This window comes from Emys orbicularis, chromosome 4 (assembly GCF_028017835.1).
Source record: "Emys orbicularis isolate rEmyOrb1 chromosome 4, rEmyOrb1.hap1, whole genome shotgun sequence".
NCBI classification, from domain to species: domain Eukaryota; kingdom Metazoa; phylum Chordata; order Testudines; family Emydidae; genus Emys; species Emys orbicularis.
Window position 1 is genome coordinate 125,930,716 of NC_088686.1, and position 20,010 is coordinate 125,950,725.

At 47.1% G+C, this 20,010-nt stretch overlaps 1 protein-coding gene and 1 pseudogene across 1 annotated transcript; both read left to right on the forward strand.

Annotated features, from left to right (window-relative positions):
- The first annotated feature begins 512 nt into the window (after nucleotides 1–512).
- LOC135878646 (mas-related G-protein coupled receptor member H-like) lies at nucleotides 513–1,471 on the forward strand (annotated as a pseudogene).
- A 17,256-nt stretch (nucleotides 1,472–18,727) lies between these two features.
- LOC135878733 (mas-related G-protein coupled receptor member H-like) lies at nucleotides 18,728–19,729 on the forward strand. The gene has a single exon (XM_065404467.1). The coding sequence runs from the start codon at nucleotides 18,776–18,778 to the stop codon at nucleotides 19,727–19,729; it is 954 nt and encodes a 317-aa protein (XP_065260539.1). The 5' UTR covers nucleotides 18,728–18,775.
- The last annotated feature ends 281 nt before the right edge of the window (nucleotides 19,730–20,010 follow it).

Here is a 20,010-nt window from a genome sequence, read left to right on the forward strand (position 1 = left end):
AGGCCCCAGGGAGGAAAGAAGGTAAGGAACTGCTGGATGGATTCAAAGCTCTTTGCCACCATTAATTAGACACGGTTGTTCTCTCTCTCTCCCATTATCCACTTCCCCCGGCCCCACCCCATCCCCAGTGCTGTTCCTTGTCTCTACATGGGCAACATCCTGTCCAATTTCTGTTTCTCTGTCCTTGTCTGTCTGTCCAGATCAGCCCCTGTGTTTAATTCTGTCTCTGTCACTTGCTGTCAGTCCAGGATGCTCCCCACCCATCAGCCTTTCTCCAGGTCTCTCCCTGTCCCTAGCATCCCCCATGGCCATTATCTCTCCGGATATTTCTCACTCCCACTCATTGGGATCTGGCTCTACCCGGCCAGGGGGCTGGGGAGAGACTGGAACAATCGGTGAAACACAGTGCTGGGGATTTCTGAGTCACTGATCCCCCTCTGTCTGCTCTCTGCTAACAGGTGTGTGTGAGAGAGGGGGAGAGGGAGAGACCGACATCCTGCAGCAGAGGTTTCATGATGGCCGAGCTGAGCACAGTGTCTCTTCCCCCAACATCGTTTGGAGCGAAATATAACAAGACTGGATGCCGACTGTTTGATGCACCACCAGGGACCATCTACGGCTTCACCTGGCTCATCTGCCTGTTCGGGCTGCTGGGGAACGGGATCGTGCTCTGGTTCCTCGGCTTCCACATTAAGAGGAACCCCTTCACCATGTACATCCTCAACCTGGCCGTCTCCGACACTTTCTTCCTGCTCTCCTTGACTGCTTAGTTTGTGTGGTGGAATGTCCATTTTGTGTGAATGTTGTTTTTATTTACATATTCTTGCTATTTAACGTGCTGGCTCTGTTGACGTACAGCACCAGCCTGTACCTCCTGACAGCCATCAGCACTGAGAGGTGTCTCTCCGTCCTCTACCCCATCTGGCACCGATGTCACCGGCCAAAACACTTGTCTGCCATTGTTTGTGCCCTGCTCTGGGCTCTCTCCACGCTGATCTACTGTCCAGTGGGTGTTTTTTGTATTGTTCTTCCAGGTGAAAACTGTGTCATATCCTTCCTACCCATGTGTTTTCTGAATGTCTTGATATTCATTCCCATCAAGGTTCTGTCCAGTTTGACCCTGTTCATCAAGGTCCGACATAGCTCACAGCGACGTCAGCCAGGGAAGCTCTATGCTGTTATCCTGCTCACCGTCCTCTTCTTCCTCCTCTTCACTGTCCGTCAGAGTGTCCAGATCTTCCTCTTTTATCATCACATATTCGATTCCAGACTTTCAAGTGAGATATTTCACATGCTGGCCTCTGCAAGCAGTGGCATCAACCCATTTATTTACTTTCTAGTTGGGAGCTATGGGAAGCGGCGATTCTGTGGCTCCATCAAGGTCGCACTCCAGAGGGTTTTTGAAGAGAAGACAGATTCCAGAGAAGATGGAGAGACAACCAGTGCAGAGCCAATGAACACTGTCACTTAAATCCCTATGCCACCCAGCCTGGGAGATCCTTTTTCTTAGGATGGAGATTTCCATAGATCCCAGAATCAAAGAACTTAGAACGGGAAAGGACCTGGTAGGTCACTGGCTAATTCTTCCCCACCCCCACCCAGAGCAGAGTTCTTCCCTAGAGTGGATCCCCAGGGTTATGTGCAGCTGTAAAGAGTAATGAGTCACATGGGGCCCAACCTGCTCCCAGTGGAATCAGTTTGGAAAGTCCTGTTTACTTAAATGGGATCAGAAACAGGTCCATTATGGTCTGATTTGCTTTGTTCTAAAAATGCCTCTGACATGTCATTTCAGTTTTGGTGGCAAGTTTCCCGCAGTATCACCTCTGAGTGTTATTTTCTCTTCCGTAAAGAATTAGTGTCGGGGATGCCTCGTGGCCTCCCCACTTTCCCTATAAATATGCTGAATAAAAATTCAATGGCCTGGAGAAATAATAGTAGCACCAATGTAGGACTATCCTTGTGTAACTCATTCCCCAGCCAGCTCCCAGCGCAGACACACTCCCATGGAAGGCAGCGGATCGTTCCATGCAGCTCTGGACTCCCGCTGATCCCAGCTGATATTTGAATCGTTCAGCTTTATTCCAATGGAAATAAGACAAATTAACTATCGACTAATCAAATTCAAACTCCTCTACTAATATTGCCAGGCACCTGTGATCCAAAATGACCAGGCTAACTGCTAGTTATTGCGCTCTAACTCCTCTTCCTCAGTATTCACCCCGGCCTTGACGATTTGGGGAATGTGTGACAATCTGGGGAATCGATTTCCAGGTTATGAATTTGTTGTAAGATGAACTCTCTACATGTATCGGTATCCGTCTGCAAACATCATTTTGATTCTACAGCTCTTTTATTGCCTTCCTGCTGCCTCTGTACCTCCATCTTGGACTAAATTCCAAGGGTTGGTGGCCCAGGGATGCTACCTCAGGTTGTCTAACTTTGATGGTCGTCCATTCAAATGGAATCCCCCTGGACACGGAGATGGCTGCTGCCCAGGGCACACCCATGTTTCAAGTGTGACTTCTGTGGGGAGGTCACTAAGCAATAGATCACCTGGTGAGGGACTCTGAGCACCTGATGAGGCTGCCAGAGTTTAACCTGGCAAAGGGGATGGGAGGTTGTAAAAGAGAGGGATTGTCAGTGGCCATTTTAGAGACAGAGAGATGAGGGCACTGACTGCAGAAGAGAGAGAGAGAGAGAGAGAGAGAGAGAGATTGCCTGGTTCAGAAGAGGAGCCATGTGCAGGATTGGGAACCTGGGACCCCTGAGGGACTCTGACCTTCACCCAAAGCATACACCAGTATGGTGAGGAAAGTGAGGCAGGGAAATGTGCCTAGATTTCTTATTGCTTTGTCTAGATATGTATATTTCTTGCAGTAGCTACAGAAAAGAGTGATTGGTTTGAAACCCTTTTGCAAAGCCTGTGTGTCTGTTTGCTTCACTATCACGACCCCCTGAAGAGGTGAACTGTAAACCCAGAGTGCTCACATGTTTGGCAGTCTCGGAAAGGGTGTGTCTAAGCTACTGGGGAGTCTGGGGGCATCAGCACTGGTCCTGGGGGCAAGGGCTGCTGAGCCGTCCGGTCCCATTTCTGTGAAGGGCTAACAGAAAGAGAGCCTGGGCCCAGGGAATGTGCCAGACAGGCCAAGGGAGGGAAATGCTGCAGCCTACTCAGACCGAGGGATGCTTGAGAGCAGAAGGGGTCAGTGGTGTGGGACCCAAACCCAGCAGCCTGATGAGTGTCCAGCCGGGGGAGCTTTGCCAGGGCTGGGTGGGACCACGTGAATAAACACTGTGTCACCGTTACTTTGCTCGGCCTGTGACTGCTTCTTGTCTCTTGCCCTGAACGGCAGCTGCCCAAAGGTCCTGAGCTCCAGAAGGATCAGCTCAAAGGGGTGTTTCATTCCTTTGGGTACTCATGGCATTTCCAGAGAGGTTCTTCTGGTGAGGCCACTGGATCCTGATTGCTGGGGGTGCTGGACAGGATAAAGGGATTGAATATGGCCATGGCCAAGAGTCTGGGTGTCCAGCCCCTCTCCCATGTGTCCAGCCATGTTCTGCTTCTCTATGGGGTTCAAGGCACAGCTAACTCAGCAGGTGCAAGCTAAGTCCCTCACCCACCAGGAACTCATTGGCTGATCCAAACACAGCGACGGCTGCCCCGGGCGTGGCTCCACGCACGGATCAGAAAGGGCCCAGGCTCACACAGGGATCCATCCCAGGCTCAGAGAGAGAGGGATGGAGGGACGGACATGCTCACTGAGGACCTGATCCAAAGCCCATTTAAGTCAATGAGAGCCTTTCCACTGAGTATCACTAGATTTGGATCAGGCCCTTAGACAAGGGGCAAGAATGAGTCTGGCAGCAGCAGCACGCCAGCTATGAGACCCTGTTCTGCAGTAGCCAACAGGGGAGAGGAAGTGCCATGGAGACTGCACAGGCGGGTAGGATGGGAGTGTTTAACCTGCTACTTTATCGAATGCCAGGATGTTAACACTGCTGTAATCAGGGCTCTGTGGCCAGGGACTTGGCTTTGTTCGTTGGGCGTCAGCAGACAGGCAACCACTTCTTTACACACCAAGCAGTGCCACGCCTGCAAGGGGTGTTAGTATGGCAGAGTGGACAGTGAGAAGAGTTAACGAACCCTTCATTTACCCATCCCCCTGGGAAGTGACCCTGGGCTGCCAGCCCACGCCTTGGGGACAGCTGGACATGGCCCCTCCCCCGGTAGGATTATCTCGGGGCTGAGGGGAGGTTGAACATTCAGCTCAACTTCTGCATCCCCTGACGTGCGGGTGCCTCCCCCGTGGACGTCCCATTGCCTGGACATGGGACTCTGTGGCATATGGAAGAGGTTCAGCACACGGGGCGAATTGGAACTCAGGGCCTCTGCCAGAGCGGAGCCTGAGGGCAAATGTCCACTAACCCATGTGCTATAGGGTGAGGAGGATGGACAGAATAAGGGGGCCCCTCTCTGTGCCTTTGCTGACCTGGCTCCCTCTGAACGGGGTGTTGGAAATATTTGAGCTGCCAGCCGAGATGGGAGAAGACCCCATGCCTTCATCATGGTGGGCACCCAAAACACCTTGGAATGCACTAGGGCAGCATACCTATGGCGGGGGGTGGGGGGGTCAGCTCCTATACTGCACTGCCTCTGGAGCAGGCTTCGGCCTGGCAGATAACCCAGTGGGGGGTCGGGGGGAGGTGTGGGCGGACACTGACTTAAGATTGAGAGTCCGGCTTTAACCTTTGCATTCCCTGATGGCTCTGCCCATCACCATGCAGATTCCCATGGCACTGAGGGATGTGTGTGAATGAATACAGGATGTTCTGCAATCTGGGACTTCCTGGACAAGGGGCATCTGCCAAACCAGAACATCTCGCTGACCCCTGAGGGGCTATAAGGGCGCGGTTCAAGATGCAGGTGCCTATCTGCCCCCTGTGCACATTAGGGAAATGACTCATGGCTCACAACGGTTGCCAGTCTCCCCTCATCTGGGGTCAGAAATGTTTAGCTTCTAGTGTAGATGGGGCAGACCCAGCCTCAATCCTCAGACAGAAAACACAATAGACCTCTGTGACAAAGTGGGAATTTTCTTAATGTTTTGTATGAACACTGTGAGTGCCTGTTTCTCCTGTGTATTGAACTAGTATCTAGGTGGTGGGATAAGGGTGTGTGATCTTTGCAGAGACCCCTAGTGGGCAGGTGTGACTGCCGTCTAGATGCTGGGCCCAGACAACAGCCGGACACTTTGTATCCTGGCAACTGATGACTAGGGCCCATCCTCTGCAAGAGCTAGCTGGAGCAGTCGGATAACAAAGCCAGAGGTGGAAGCCAGGTGACTGGTTTGCCTGGAAAGAGACAAAGGACAGAGGAGGGGCAACTGGGCATGACTGAGGGTCAGCTGCTGGAAGCTGGGAGTCACTGCTGACTGTGGAGTGGGGGTGCACGGTCCCTTTGGGGGCGTGTAAGGCTTCCCCAGGTGTCCCATCCAGGTGGGCTCACTGCAGGGAGCTCATGACATGGAGCAGGGGAGCTGAATGCTCCGAGGTCAGACCCAGGAGGTGCTGAAGCTGAGGAGACTTGCCCTGGTGAGAGTGTGCCCTCAGGGGTGCCACACTACAAGAGGGGACTGTCTCTACTCCTTTCCGAGCAGTTCCAGAGCAGAGCCTGTGCACCGTGACAGCCTCACATTCCCCAGGAGCTCCTCACACCATGCGCAGGGCCCTGATCCCAACTCATTGCACAAGCAGGGGTTCAAGTTCCGGTCTTCATTCGCTGGGTTTATTTGTGGCTGTTAACACCTGGTGATGTCACAGAAGAATCATTTTTCACAGGTGTCCCAGAATTGTGATTGCCTCAATTGGGGCAGAAATTGGTTCATTAACAGCTGCAGTGACATAAGCATGTAACCTACTGCCAGCAGCGTTGGCAATAGGGGCCGGGTCCTTCTATCTAGGGGATTCTCTACCACGTGCTTAATTTTGGTTCTAGCCTCCACCCAGTAATCTAGGAACCCAGATCCACTCTGGGCACCTTTGATAGGCAAATCTGTACCCGCTTGCAAGCACGTTCAACAGAGGTTTAAACAGAAGAACTTTACTGGAGGAAGGAAAAGGACAGGACAGGGTCAACTTGGACAAACTTTGCAATTTAACACTTTCTACCACCTGCTACCTCAGGGAGCAAGAATCACAGTCCCCAAGTGGCTGATGCAGTTTTTCCAGCTCCTGTGTCCCCACCCCAGTTCATGGGTCCCCAATTCCCCACTCACCGTCTGCAGCTCCAGGAGTGCTAGGAAAAATCTCAGTCCCCATTCCTCAGGCAGCTCTAGGGCACTCCCACCTGTCCTTCCATAATGATTGCAACAACTAGGACAGGAAGGCCTTACTAGAGTCTTCAGGCTGGCATAGATGGCTGCCATAAACTCCTCTGCCCTACCATAGTCCATACAACTGCTCTCGCTCTGCTGCTGTCCTGCGTAAGGGCTCAACTATTGCTTTTCTCTGGCCACTACTGACCAGGTAACCAGAACTGCTGCTGGACTCTGTCTGCCACTTGCCCCCCACACACTGCCCACAAAAGGCCCCTGTAGTTGTTACCTCTACCCTTTTAGATACAAGAGTATCAGTGGCCTAAAGAACCCACCACATTCTCTACCCCACAGGCAGATAATCACAACAACTAGCCAAGCACACAAAATCACTCTCATCACTGGGTTTGCGTTTTTCCTAGGTCTCTTACCCAACCTCAGCAAACTTCAGTCTCCATTAGGGTCACCCTGAACCTAGGCACTGTTCAGGTCATGCCCAGGTGGTTCTTGATAAGGTAATCTCTAAAATATTGGCCCCCAATACAAAACAGAGCCAGATTACAACCCAATGTCCCCAAACTATCCACAACTGACATGCAAATGAGGTGCTGGATCACTCAGTCAGCTCCCTTCAATGTCAGCAGAGACCAGCAGAGAGCTCCTCTGTTGCCACCTTCTGCTTGTTGACTTCAGACCACAGGTCCTGCCAGCATAAAACAGAAGGACATTCCTTAAAAGCTTTTTACAAACAGCCTCATTTATCATTTGGATCATTCGCTCCCATGTGGCTCATGATCACACCCAAAATAGCTGCTTTCTGGGCTGCTACTTGGTACAACCAAGAAAATCAAGGAGAGAATGAACTGGAAGTGTAATTTACAAGGATCAGCACCTGTCTATCTATGTAGACTCACGGATTAAGGTTACTGGGGAATGTACCCTTAAGGGCAGCGGTGCAGCCACTCCTTTCTCATGGGATGCAAACATCTGTCAGGGATGGTCTAAATTTACTTGGTCCTGCCTCAGTACAGGGGGCTGGACTTGATGACTTCTCCAGGTCTCTTCCAGCCCTGTGTTTCTATGAGAGGTGTGATAAGTCCAAGGACCTTGGTGTGGAAGCAGAGAAAGAACTGACAGGAAGGGGATGCAATGCATGACAGTTCGTTAGCAAGAGTTAGGCTAACTGTAACCCTAATAACGCGAGACTTGTAGAAGCGAGGAATGTGTGAGGCGAGTGGGAAAGAACTGTGTGAGAAGTTGTTGCGACCTTGTGTAGATAATATGGAATGTAGACTAAGAGTCTACATTAGTGAGCAAAACAAGATATCAGAATGACCTATGTATAAACAAAATGCAGTTGTTGCTCATTATTGTCTGTAACAAAAGGTATAAATGCTTGCTGTAATTGTTTACCTGTTGAGAGACCTGCTTAGCTCTCTCCCTCTATGCAATTGATAGAGAGAAAGAAAATAAAGTATCTGATTTGCTGTACCCAAACAAAAAGTGAGAACTCTGTTATCCTCTGACAATTTGGGGGCTCGTCTGGGATGGCAACGCCCGCAGAGGCACCGGCAGCTGCTACGGATCGTTCCCCTTTGAACCCCATGGCGCCACAACAGAGGTAGGAGACCTTTTGAAATCTCTATTGGGGTGTCGGAGGAGGACTGTCCGTGGGGCCGTCTGTCCCTGTTGGGCTCACGCCATCCGAACTTATTGACTGTGCAGCAAGGTCAGATGCTGAGCGGCTTAGGGAAATTGTTGCCGCCCCCTGTATGCATATGCGAGGTGCATAGGTATGCACCGGTGTTGAGGGGTTGTTACCACCTCAGGAGGGGTTTTTACCGCCTCGAGTGACGCATCGAGGTACTTGGGAATAGTACCTGGAGGTACTTGGGAATAGTACCTGGAATAAGGCCTTGGTGTGTGTGTGTGTGTGTACACCAGTGTGAATTGAGTGTTACCGGAAGATGCCCAGAGTACTCTGCGAAGTCTTTTGGCTCGTGACCAGAACTACTCTAACGCAAGCCCGGTAACTAGAGGATCTTTTAGGAGATCCGACCCACGGTGGGTTAACTCGGCCTGGCATCGTCCGGCGAGGAGGCTACCTGGGTCTAGGAGTGTGTGAACCCATCTTCCCTCCCCTTTTCCTCTCCGTGTGAGCCACTGACAGTCTGATCATCTCACTGGATGCAACAGAGTAAGCGGCGCCGTCTCTCTGAGACTAGCCGACGCTCTTTGCTGAAGGGAGGTGTAGGAGGGTCGTGGCCATCCTCGTTAGCCTCTCCTGTGTGAGTACTCTGTAGGGAGAGATCCTTAGTTTATGTGCCGCTAGAGCGGACAGGGCATCCTCCCTGTGTGTGTGATTGGAAAATGGGTGGGGGACAGTCTAAGGATTCCCTCTCACCCCCTAAGGGTACCCCAGCTTATTTCATGTACGTACATTATGGTACTAAAACCTGCAGGTATTTAGAGAATTGGAATCATTACACGCGTGAAAATTCATCTAAACAATGCCCACTAGAAGGTACCTTCAATCTAGATAAGATCATACATCTCAGAGGAGCTTTTAATCACCAAAAAGCCTCTGACACACAATGGGAGCAATTTGTCTATTGAGGAAAGGAACGGGTTAATTTGAAATTCAGCTTGGTCCAGAGATAAAGAGAAAGTTAATCTGCGTTCAAGGTCAAGAATCAATGCAGACCAGGCTAAGTACAAAGAAAAACTGCTTTCAGCCCCAGCTGGCTGTGAAAAAAATATAGACATAGTCAAACCAAAGGCAATACAAGTTACAGTGCTGAGATTACATTTGCAAAGCTTAACTGTCCAGTGAGATCCAACAGTCTGCCTTTGCGACCCTGGAGCCGGCGTGGTTTGGGCACGCTGAAGAAGCCACAGGCAGCCGGCCTGGACTGGAATCACTGAAAAGACGCCCCAGGAGACCTCAGGGTGTAAAAGAACTGCCCTCCCAAGAGAGGAAGCAAGTTGGAGATTGCACAGCACCTTCTCTGAACGTTATACACAGACGTGGCCAGTCTGGACGTACGTGTGTGAGTATGAAAGTGTGCCTACTCTCAGCCGCAGTAAGTCTGAGAACCGGAGAGGGATTTAGCATTCCTCTCTCCACCCCGGTTGACCGGGAAGGGTGTCAGGTGGATCTACCCCAGTCGTAGCAGGACTGGGCAATAGAGAAGTTGGAGAAAAGGGAAGAGTTGTGTACTTGATAACTAGAATTGAGCAATTAAGAGCATAGATCATGAACCAGGCAGCAACTCAAACCTACGATGAATTGGTATTGTTTAAAGTTGCAAAAACTGAGAATACTTTTGCCAGACACAGGAAACTAGTGTTGTTTAATATGGTATTTAGCATTTAATCCTTAAGGTGACTTAATGCTTTACAAGATTTGAATTTGTTTTTGGGTAACAAAATAGCAGATAAAAGATCTGGTAAAAAGAGAGAGAAGGACAGTGTCCCTGGCTCTGTGTGGTCGAGCTGTCACTTTACTAGGGGTGCATAGAGATTTTGTAAGCACAAAAGAAACAGTTACACCTCGTGTAGAAATTGATGTGGCTAGTGTTGTGGAAATTGAATTGTGGATAGGATGTGCATTTTCCCCAGAACATGTGCAGTGTATATTGTAGCAGAGGTAAAAGAAATGCAAACCTACCAATATAGGTTGTGTTGTCTCTTTCAGATCACTGGGTGTTTGAAAGCAGGAGTTAGAAGTAAAAGGCAATCAAAAGTCTGGGAAAGTTAATTGTGTCCCTTTTTAAGTAAGAATCTTTAAGCTGTGGATAGCTTTGGATCTGGAAGCAAGCCAGAAAGCATCTGTATTAATGCAATTTTCTAACTAATAAGGTAGAAGCCACTGAAACCTGGGCTGCCTATGAAACAAATACAAGGAAATATGGGGTAATTCCTCTGTTTTGTCTAAAATCAACAAGAGTATCTGTATATAAAGGAAATATATTAAGCAATGACTGACTACCCAGAAGGGGTAGACCTCTGTTCTTTTGTCTTTCAGATCATCAGAGAAAACGGATGCCAGCTGAACAGCATTCAATGTACCATGCATTTACTGGTACAATAGGAATTATTTTTGTGTTCTTTGTCCTGTCTTGTGGTGTTTGTCTTGTGGCCAGAATTGATGGGTTTAATATTTTCATAAGACAGTCTAGTTCAAAATTAAATAGAAGGGTTAAATCAAAAAGCAGATACTTGTTTTATTCAACTTGGAATACAAAGTGTTTGGATAAATCAGGAAAATGTGATATACTAAAGTCTAATACAGTTGCTTAAGTAAGAAAAAGAAACTTCATTGGCCAGATTTTTTTTTAATTGAAAAAAATGGTTGTTAAAATTTGCATACCAACAGTCTTTGGAAGCAAGGACATGGAAGGTTAACCCACTCCCCATATTGCCCATGGGATCCTTCTGGCTACCTCAGATTTCTAGCCAGAGGGCTGGGGAGGGAGGAAAGCTATTGGACACCAGAGGTTGTACCGAGTGGACTCCTCAAAAGTGGGTGTGCTTGTCCTGGTTTGTTGCTTCAAAGCTCTGTAATAAAGTTATTTTACTGGAAGGGTGTACATGGCATACATTGAATAATAAGACTAATGTACTGTATAATGGCAATGTGTATGTGTTCATTGTTGGGAAAAGGTGTATGAGTGAAGAGTGGAAGTTTCCTTTGTAGGTTAAAAGAAGCCAAGAAGGGGAGAAGGAAAAAGAATAGAATGAGTTAACTGAGGAAAAAATAGCTAGCAAGCTCAGTCCAAAGATAAGACGCTGGCCCCATCCAAGGATACTACCCACAGCTAAGACTTGGCTGACAGCCAAGAAAAGGGGGGCCTGAATGTGCCCAAGCAACTATGAGATCTGCAAAACACTGCCAGGCATTAATGAAATGTGTTAGGTTTCTTTTCTCACAGATAAAAGAAGTGCTACCCAAAGACCCTAGCAGCCCAGCCATTCATTGAAACAAGGAGACTGGGTCTATGTAAAGTCCATCAACGAAAGACTGCTTTGGCTCCATGCTGGAAAGGCCCTTTCCAAGTCCTGTTAACCACCAACACCGCTGTGAAGTGCCAAGGACTACCTGCCTGGACCCATGCTTCTCACTGTAAAAAGACCCCTCCACCTCGGGAGGACTCTCCGACTGATGATAAGCCTATTTCTCCTTCTAGCTCTGCTGTGTCTTCTGGACAGCAGGAAAAAGAAAAAAGAAAAAGAAAAAAGACAAGGTGAAGTGCTAGTAACCTCTCCCTTGTCCACTGACAGACCTACTGTGCCTTTGGATTTTCCTAGAAGAAGCAAAACCATTACAGGGTGATGTGCTAGTAACCTCTCCCCTGTATGATGCTAAACCACACTGTTTCAGGAAAAGAGAAGAAGGAACACTTGCTTCATTGAAACCACAAAGTCCAGGGATTCCTGACTACAAGAGACATTAAGAACTGACCCTGGTGAAGAAACAAAGAATTATACACTGGCAGGAAGAAACTTGTGGGACCCATGCTTGGGAACATGGTATTGATTGGATTTTGGGGTTTATTCTACAGGCTGCGCCCTGTGTTTTGGATAAGTCCTTCAGCACGTATTGCCCTCCCTAATTGGATTTTAAATGATAAGTACCAAAGGCACCTTGTTGCCATTGCCCCTGCCATCTCCTCCATTACACTATTACCCCTGTAACACATCCAAATACAGACAATGCCATATATTTGATAAAACCAATGACTAAGGCCTTCACACTTTAGTGATTTATTTAAATATTGTTTGAAAAAATATATTTTTAAGGTTCAGGATATCCCATATAAGCGAACAATTGAATGGATCAGTGGAGATAAAAGTATATGATATCACTACCAGTGAACCCCAAGAATCTGTAATTACAATTGATGGGTTCTATAGCGAATGTTCCTGGCATTTGCACTATGTTAAATGAGAGAGGCCCTTATTGTTATTTGGTCACCCAATTAGTGAACAATTAAACGAATACCCAGAGTTTGTTTTGCCACTGGAAATTTTACCTGCATAGAAATTATTCCAGTGACTAACAATGTGACCTGTACCTTATTGCAATTAATATCAATGCCTCCCGGAAGTACATAAAGGTGTTCAACCAACAGATGTGGTATAATACTACACCAAAGAGAGATGGTATTGAATATCACTGAGGCTGGGAAGGCATTGCAGTGGGATCTAGCATGTTCAGAAATTCAGGATTTCCTGAATGACCAGCTAATGGCCATTCGGAATGATCTAGAGCATCAGGCTTGGCCCACTGCCCTTACAGACACATCAGGAGTACCATCTGATCTGTGGCCATGGAGACATACTTGGAGACTTTCTGGGTGGAAGTGCAGACATTCTCAGTGCTCCTTCCAAGCATATGGACCGGTTGGGGGGTGTGTGGTCTCCCACATACCGAATCCTGCCGGGTCCCTGGGGAGGATGCATGTGGGATTGGGTAATTCACCGAGACATCTGGGAAATTAGACCTCCTGGTATGCCCAATCGATTTTTAGTCAGTGCTCCTGGGATTACATCTGACATTTGGATGGGGTTAGGGAGTCAATGGACATTTTGGCCGTTACAACCCCCACAGCTTCAGTGTATCCGTAAACTGAAGCCAGGAGAAGTTGTTACTCTTCATGACTACGTTTGCTGGGAGGGTAGGGGACAAGGAACTACCCTGACAGGACACTTATTTTTTTCAAGCTAATGATAGCTGTGTGTATATGTTAATGCCACCACATCGCAAGACATACATTTTAATCGCATTACCACTGCAGGCAATCATATTATTTACTGGCCTGCAGATAGAATTTTGCAAGTAGTCCTTAGGTTCCAGATACCCTTTAATTGGACTAGTTTAGTACCTGATCGATTTCAAAATTTGCTTTCACTGTTACCAGAGGTTCAGAAAATCTCTGAAGTACAAGGGCAAATTCACATGCTTCAAAATATATATCAAGTTGAAAAAGTATGCCTTTCAGACAGCTTATAGAGTATCCACCTTATGTACTAAGTATGATGTATTGTGTTATATGACTAAGATTGTACAACAACCCCATCATATTATCGCTATGGGAATGTTATTGCTTGTGTTGTAGTTAGCTAGTGTAGGAGTATGTTATTGTTGTTGTAAAGGCCGTAATAATAGTAATACCTTTCATGTCCATGCTCATCATGCATTGTCATTACATCCAATCAAAACCCCTAAGGTTGAAGCATCTGATGTAGAATCTGAATTCCGAGATTTAATGCAAATAGAGATTTGAAAATGTTTGTTGTACTAGTAGTACAAAAGGGGGGGTTGTGGAAGCAGAGAAAGAACTGACAGGAAGGGGATGCAATGCATGACAGTTCGTTAGCAAGAGTTAGGCTAACTGTAACCCTAATAATGCGAGACTTGTAGAAGCGAGGAATGTGTGAGGCGAGTGGGAAAGAACTGTGTGAGAAGTTGTTGCGACCTTGTGTAGATAATGTGTAGATAATATGGAATGTAGACTAAGAGTCTACATTAGTGAGCAAAACAAGATATCAGAATGACCTATGTATAAACAAAATGCAGTTGTTGCTCATTATTGTCTGTAACAAAAGGTATAAATGCTTGCTGTAATTGTTTACCTGTTGAGAGACCTGCTTAGCTCTCTCCCTCTATGCAATTGATAGAGAGAAAGAAAATAAAGTATCTGATTTGCTGTACCCAAACAAAAAGTGAGAACTCTGTTATTCTCCGACATTGGGAATAGGAGATATTGGTAGTTGGAAAGTGTTCTTTAGATCCTCTTTAGAGTCTCTCGATCACTAACTCCTGTGGGATCTTTCTGGGAAAGTTTTCTGACCATTTCCCTGCCAGTCCCTGTGCAGAAGTCAACACTCAGTCTTGCAGAGGTCTTAAATTAATGGAGATACCCTATCTCCTAGAACTGGAAGGGACCTTGAAAGGTCATCGAGTCCAGCCCCTGCCTTCACTAGCAGGACCAAGTACTGATTTTGCCCCAGATCCCTAAGTGGCCCCCTCAAGGATTGAACTCACAACCCTGGGTTTAGCAGGCCAATGCTCAAACCACTGAGCTATCCCTCCCCCCATTGCTTGCAGAGAAATGTCTTCCCCCTGCTGGGGAGAGCAGAACACACAGTTCATAGCATTAGGAGGTCTTGTGATCACTGGGGGTTGACAACATCAGGCAGTAACAGGGCTCTGCACATTGCTTCTGAGCGTCTAAACATAAAGGAAATGGCTTGCCCAAGATTAGGCCTCCTGGGACAGATGTCCTAGAAAGCTACACTTATTATTTAAAGGTGTCTAATGTATTGAGGCTGTAACGCAGCTATGTTAACTAGCATGGAACTTAGCACCTTCATAATTACTCCATTTTCCTCTCATTTTTCCAATTAACGTATTTGTGTGATGTTTCAATCACGTGGCATCATACAGACTCCTACATTGGTCATCAGCACAGCTGGAACCTTTAGTTCCATCACACCGACCTCTGAAGTTAAATAGTGGGAAAAGTGTGTGTAAGACAGGCTGTTCTCCTCTCCCCATTTTTTTTGGGGGGGGGAATTAAAAATAGGAAAAAGCAGGATATTTCCCACCAAAATGAAATTTGAGGCTGAAACTGCTGTGTTTCTAGGAAATTAATGCCCCCCCCCACCAACCCTGCCCAAAAAGTCAATGTCTTCTAATTCAGATTTCACTGTACATACTGTGTAGACCAGTGAATGCTGGCCTAGAAAACAGTCACACACCAAGGACGAGAAGGAGATTCCAGACTCGGGGTTTTTTCCTAAATGCACACTTCGATCCCACACAAACGTCCTTCTTCTAGTGAACTGAGGTTTGCAGGCTCATCTTACAGTTCAGCCTCTAGAACGGGGTGCCAAACACACGGCCCGCAGGCCAGAACCACCCCCTCCCCCTTCCTACACCATGGAACTGTTTCATCCAGCTTACAGACTCCCTGTGAATTGTCAGGTTTGTCTACATGACCCCACACTCCATGCTATGAGGGTGTTATTTGTAGAGTGCACCAGTGGGTTGAGCTCTAACACCCCCGTATATGTCCTGCTAGTGTTCATTGATGTAGTCCTATTTCAAATGCACACTAATAAACATTTAGTGCACCTGAGCAGGGTCCCCCTAGGGGAGTTACGGTGCAACACAAATCATTGCTGTAGTCCAGACTCCAGAGCCATGTAGACATGCCATTCGTTTCTTTATGAGTATGATGGTGGTCAACTTGTCATTGGACCCTCATGTCTACCTGAGGGTGGGTTCAAATCCTGGTGAGTTGCATTAGTTGGTACTTTAAGGTCAACCAGGACTGCTGCGCAACAATCCAGCAAAACCTCACAAACAGGTGTAGAACCAGTTGGTCATGCTGAAGAGTCATAAGTCTAGTGGAAGCTGGTACGTGTCCAGAAATGGCACTGAAGAGTGTTACCTGCTGGCTGGAGAGTAGATACCCCAAGTGGCAAATCAAAGAAAAGAAAGCTTCAGATAAGTTAAAGGGTGGATGCTTCTTGCCAATGGTAAACCAGCAGACTCCCGGTTTACACTTTTTAAATAAAAAGAAAAGATCTACCTTTACCTTTCGTCATTTCTTTATTTAGCCAAGAAGAGAAAGGTAGATCAAGTGTGTTGTGCATTTCAAGAAAAATTGTATTTCTTTGTGGGCATGAATGGAAATGTGGACTGAGGGAACTGGGATTATTTAGTCTGCAGAAGAGAAGAATGAGGGGGGATTTGATAGCTGCTTTCAACTACCTGAAAGGGGGTTCCAAAGAGGATGGAGCTAGACTGTTCTCAGTGGTAGCACATGACAGAACAAGGAGTAATGGTTTCAAGTTGCAGTGGGGGAGGTTTAGGTTGGATATTAGGAAAAACCTTTTCACTAGGACGGTGGTGAAGCACTGGAATGGGTTACCTAGGGAGGTGGTGGAATCGCCTTCCTTAGAGATTTCTAAGGTCAGGCTTTACCAAGTCCTGGCTGGGATGATTTAGTTGGGGATTGGTCCTGCTTTGAGCAGGGGGATGGACTAGATAACTTCCTGAGGTCCCATCCAACCCTGATATTCTATGATTCTTTGAAAGCCCATGTGCTTGATTTGTCAGCATCACGTAGCTGTGCTAAAAGAATACCACATTCGAAGACCCTGTGAAGCAAACCCTGGTGGAAAATGTAATAAGTCATGGTTCCTGAATCAGAGAATCATTCTTGTCTCAGTTCAGCAATTTTGCCCATCTACCTTTCGGTGGCCTCATCCCATTGAGTCCCAACAGTGTCAGGTAGAGATTTCAAGGCAGGAAAAAATGTGACACATTATGCTGCTGAAGCTTAATTTCAAACTTGTGAACGGTAGTGTAGAATTCTGTCCTTACTTGGTTGCGCCCCTGCATTCTTGTGCTGAGTGAGTTCAGGTGCTGTGTAATATCCGCCATGAAAAAAATGTCTTGAAGCCGTTCATTGTCCTCTAATTCAGTTCCACCTTTCACATCCTGGTCCATGAAAAATTGGATTTCACCATGCAATTCAAAAAATTACTTCAACCCAGCGTACTGGCTTAGCCAATGACTTCAGTGTGATACAGCAGTCCATGATGAATGTCCTGTTCTTCCAAAAGCTGGTGACTGAGACCTGAAGCTCAAATAAAATTTTCAGTTCTAACAATCACATCCATCACATGAGTCAATTTCAGCATTTTACTACAGAGAGCTTCTTGATCTGAAATGCAGTGAAAAACTGTTGGTTATGGTTGATTTACAATTTGGCCTTCAATTTTCTCACAACTCCAGCTTTCTTGTCCAGCACTGAGGGTGCTCCGTCTATGTCCGGACTCACAGCTCTTGTCCAGTCCTCATGCAGTTTGTTCAGAGCTTCTGCCAAGTTGCTGAAAAGGTCATTTGTTGTTACTGGGTCTCTCATCGGAATCAATTCTGAGATAATACAATAGAATCCCACAGTAGAGCTGTTAAAGAAGAAAGATTTTTTTTCCCCTGGACGATTTGGAGAAATAAAAAATTGTTTCTGAACACATTTTTCCATTGAAAGATTCAAATTTTGAATGAAAAATTAAAAACCAAAATATTTCAATTCTGAAATGTCACCATCATTGCGCATGGGAGATGTAGTTCAAGTGCCACTAATTCCCATTTTCCTCTATAGACTGGGCTCCCAGGTTGGACTACATCTCCCATGATGCACCACAGTCTTCCCTCTTGGTGAGTCACATGGACGCAGTACATAGTGGGAGATTTAGTTCAGCAGGATAGCCTGGCCCATAGAGAATGGAAGCATGAGGTAACTCAAACTACAGCTCCCATGAGGCACCACAGAACCACAGAGGATAAAAATATTGTTGTTTATGCTTAAAATATTTCCATCTGTGGTGTTTAGTTCTCTAACAAACAATAAAAAATGCAAGGAATTTGGACATTTTTTGCAAAAATATTGATTGATACAAAAACCTAATTTCTCAACAACAAAGAATATTGATTGGAAATTTTTGACCCTCCCCCCATCCCATATTTCTCTTCACCATAAACGCAGCTTTCTACAACATCTAACTCATGAAATTTAATCTTGGACAAGTCATTTCCTTTACGTTTAGGAGAGCAGGAGCAATGTGCAGAGCCCTGTCGCTAACTGATGTTATCAAACCACCCAGTGCTCACGAGACCTCCTGACGCTGTGATCTCTGTGTCCCACCACGCAGGGCGGGCAAGACATTTCTCTGCCTACACTTGGGAGGTGCTGGGTGTCAGATACTCCACAAGGACTGGCAGGGACATTCTCCACGTCTGGATAACAGATTATTACTTGGAAAACTTTCCCAAGAAGATCCAATCTGGAGAACTGCAGTTAGTGACCGTGAGACACTGAGATTCTGAAGTGGATCCGGCCCAGCCCGGCTCCTGTAAACACTCGGTTCAGGCCCCAGGGAGGAAAGAAGGTAAGGAACTGCTGGATGGATTCAAAGCTCTTTGCCACCATTAATAAGACACGGTTGTTCTCTCTCTCTGCCACTATCCACTTCCCCCGGCCCCACCCCATCCCCAGTGCTGTTCCTTGTCCCTACATGGGCAACATCCTGTCCAATTTCTGTTCCTCTGTCCTTGTCTGTGTGTCCAGATCAGCCCCTGTGTTCAATTCTGTCTCTGTCACTTGTTGTCAGTCCAGGATGCTCCCCACCCATCAGCCTTTCTCCAGGTCTCTCCCTGTCCCTAGTATCCCCCATGGCCATTATCTCTCCGGATATTTCTCACTCCCACTCATTGGGATCTGGCTCTACCCGGCCAGGGGGCTGGGGAGGGGCTGGAACGATCAGTGAAACACAGCGCTGGGGATGTCCAAGTCACTGATTCCCCTCTGTCTGCTCTCTGCTAACAGGTGTGTGTGAGAGAGGGGGAGAGGGAGAGACCGGCATCCTGCAGCAGAGGTTTCATGATGGCCGAGCTGAGCACAGTGTCTCTTCCCCCAACAAGCGGGGTGGAATATAACGAGACAGGATGCCTACTGTGTGATGCACCACCAGGGACCATCGACGTCATCACTTTGCTCATCTGCCTGTTCGGGCTGCTGGGGAACTGGATCGTGCTCTGGTTCCTCAGCTTCCACATTAAGAGGAACCCCTTCACCATTTACATCCTCAACCTGGCCGTCTCCGACACTTTCTTCCTCCTCTGCTCGACTGCTTATTTCATAGTTTGTGTGGTGGAATATTCATTTTGTGTGAATGATGTTTTTATTTACTTATTGTTGCTATTTCAAATGCCTGCTCTGTTGACATACAGCACCAGCCTGTACCTCCTGACGGCAATCAGCACTGAGAGGTGTCTCTCTGTCCTCTATCCCATCTGGCACCGATGCTGCCGGCCAAGACACTTGTCTGCCATTGTCTGCGCCCTGCTCTGGGCTCTCTCCATGCTGTTCTCCTGTCCAGTGGGTGTTTTTTGTATTGTTCTTTCAGGTGAACACTGTGTCATATCCTTACTACCCATGTGTTTTCTGAATGTCCTGATATTCACTCCCATCATGGTTCTGTCCAGTCTGACCCTGTTCATCAAGGTTCAACATAGCTCACAGCAACGTCAGCCAGGAAAGCTCTATGCTGTTATCCTGCTCACCGTCCTCTTCTTCCTCCTCTTCACTGTCCCTCAGAGTGTCCAGATCTTCCTCTTTTATCATAACATATTAGATTCCAGTGAGATATTTCACATGCTGACCTCTGCAAGCAGCAGCATCAACCCATTTATTTACTTTCTAGTCGGGAGCTATGGGAAGCGGCGATTCTGTGGCTCCATCAAGGTTGCACTCCAGAGGGTTTTTGAAGAGAAGACAGATTCCAGAGAAGATGGAGAGACAACCAGTGCAGAGCCAATGAACACTGTCACTTAAATCCCTATGCCACCCAGCCTGGGAGATCCTGTTCTTAGGATGGAGATTTCCCTAGATCCCAGAATCAAAGAACTTAGAACGGGAAAGGACCTGGTAGGTCACTGGCTAATTCTTCCCCACCCCCACCCAGAGCGGAGTCCTTCCCTAGAGTGGATCCCCAGGGTTATGTGCAGTTGTAAAGAACAACAATGGGTCACATGGGTGGGGCCCAACCTGCTCCCAGTGGAATCAGTTTGGAAAGTCCTGTTGACTTAAATGGGATCAGGAACAGGCCCATTATG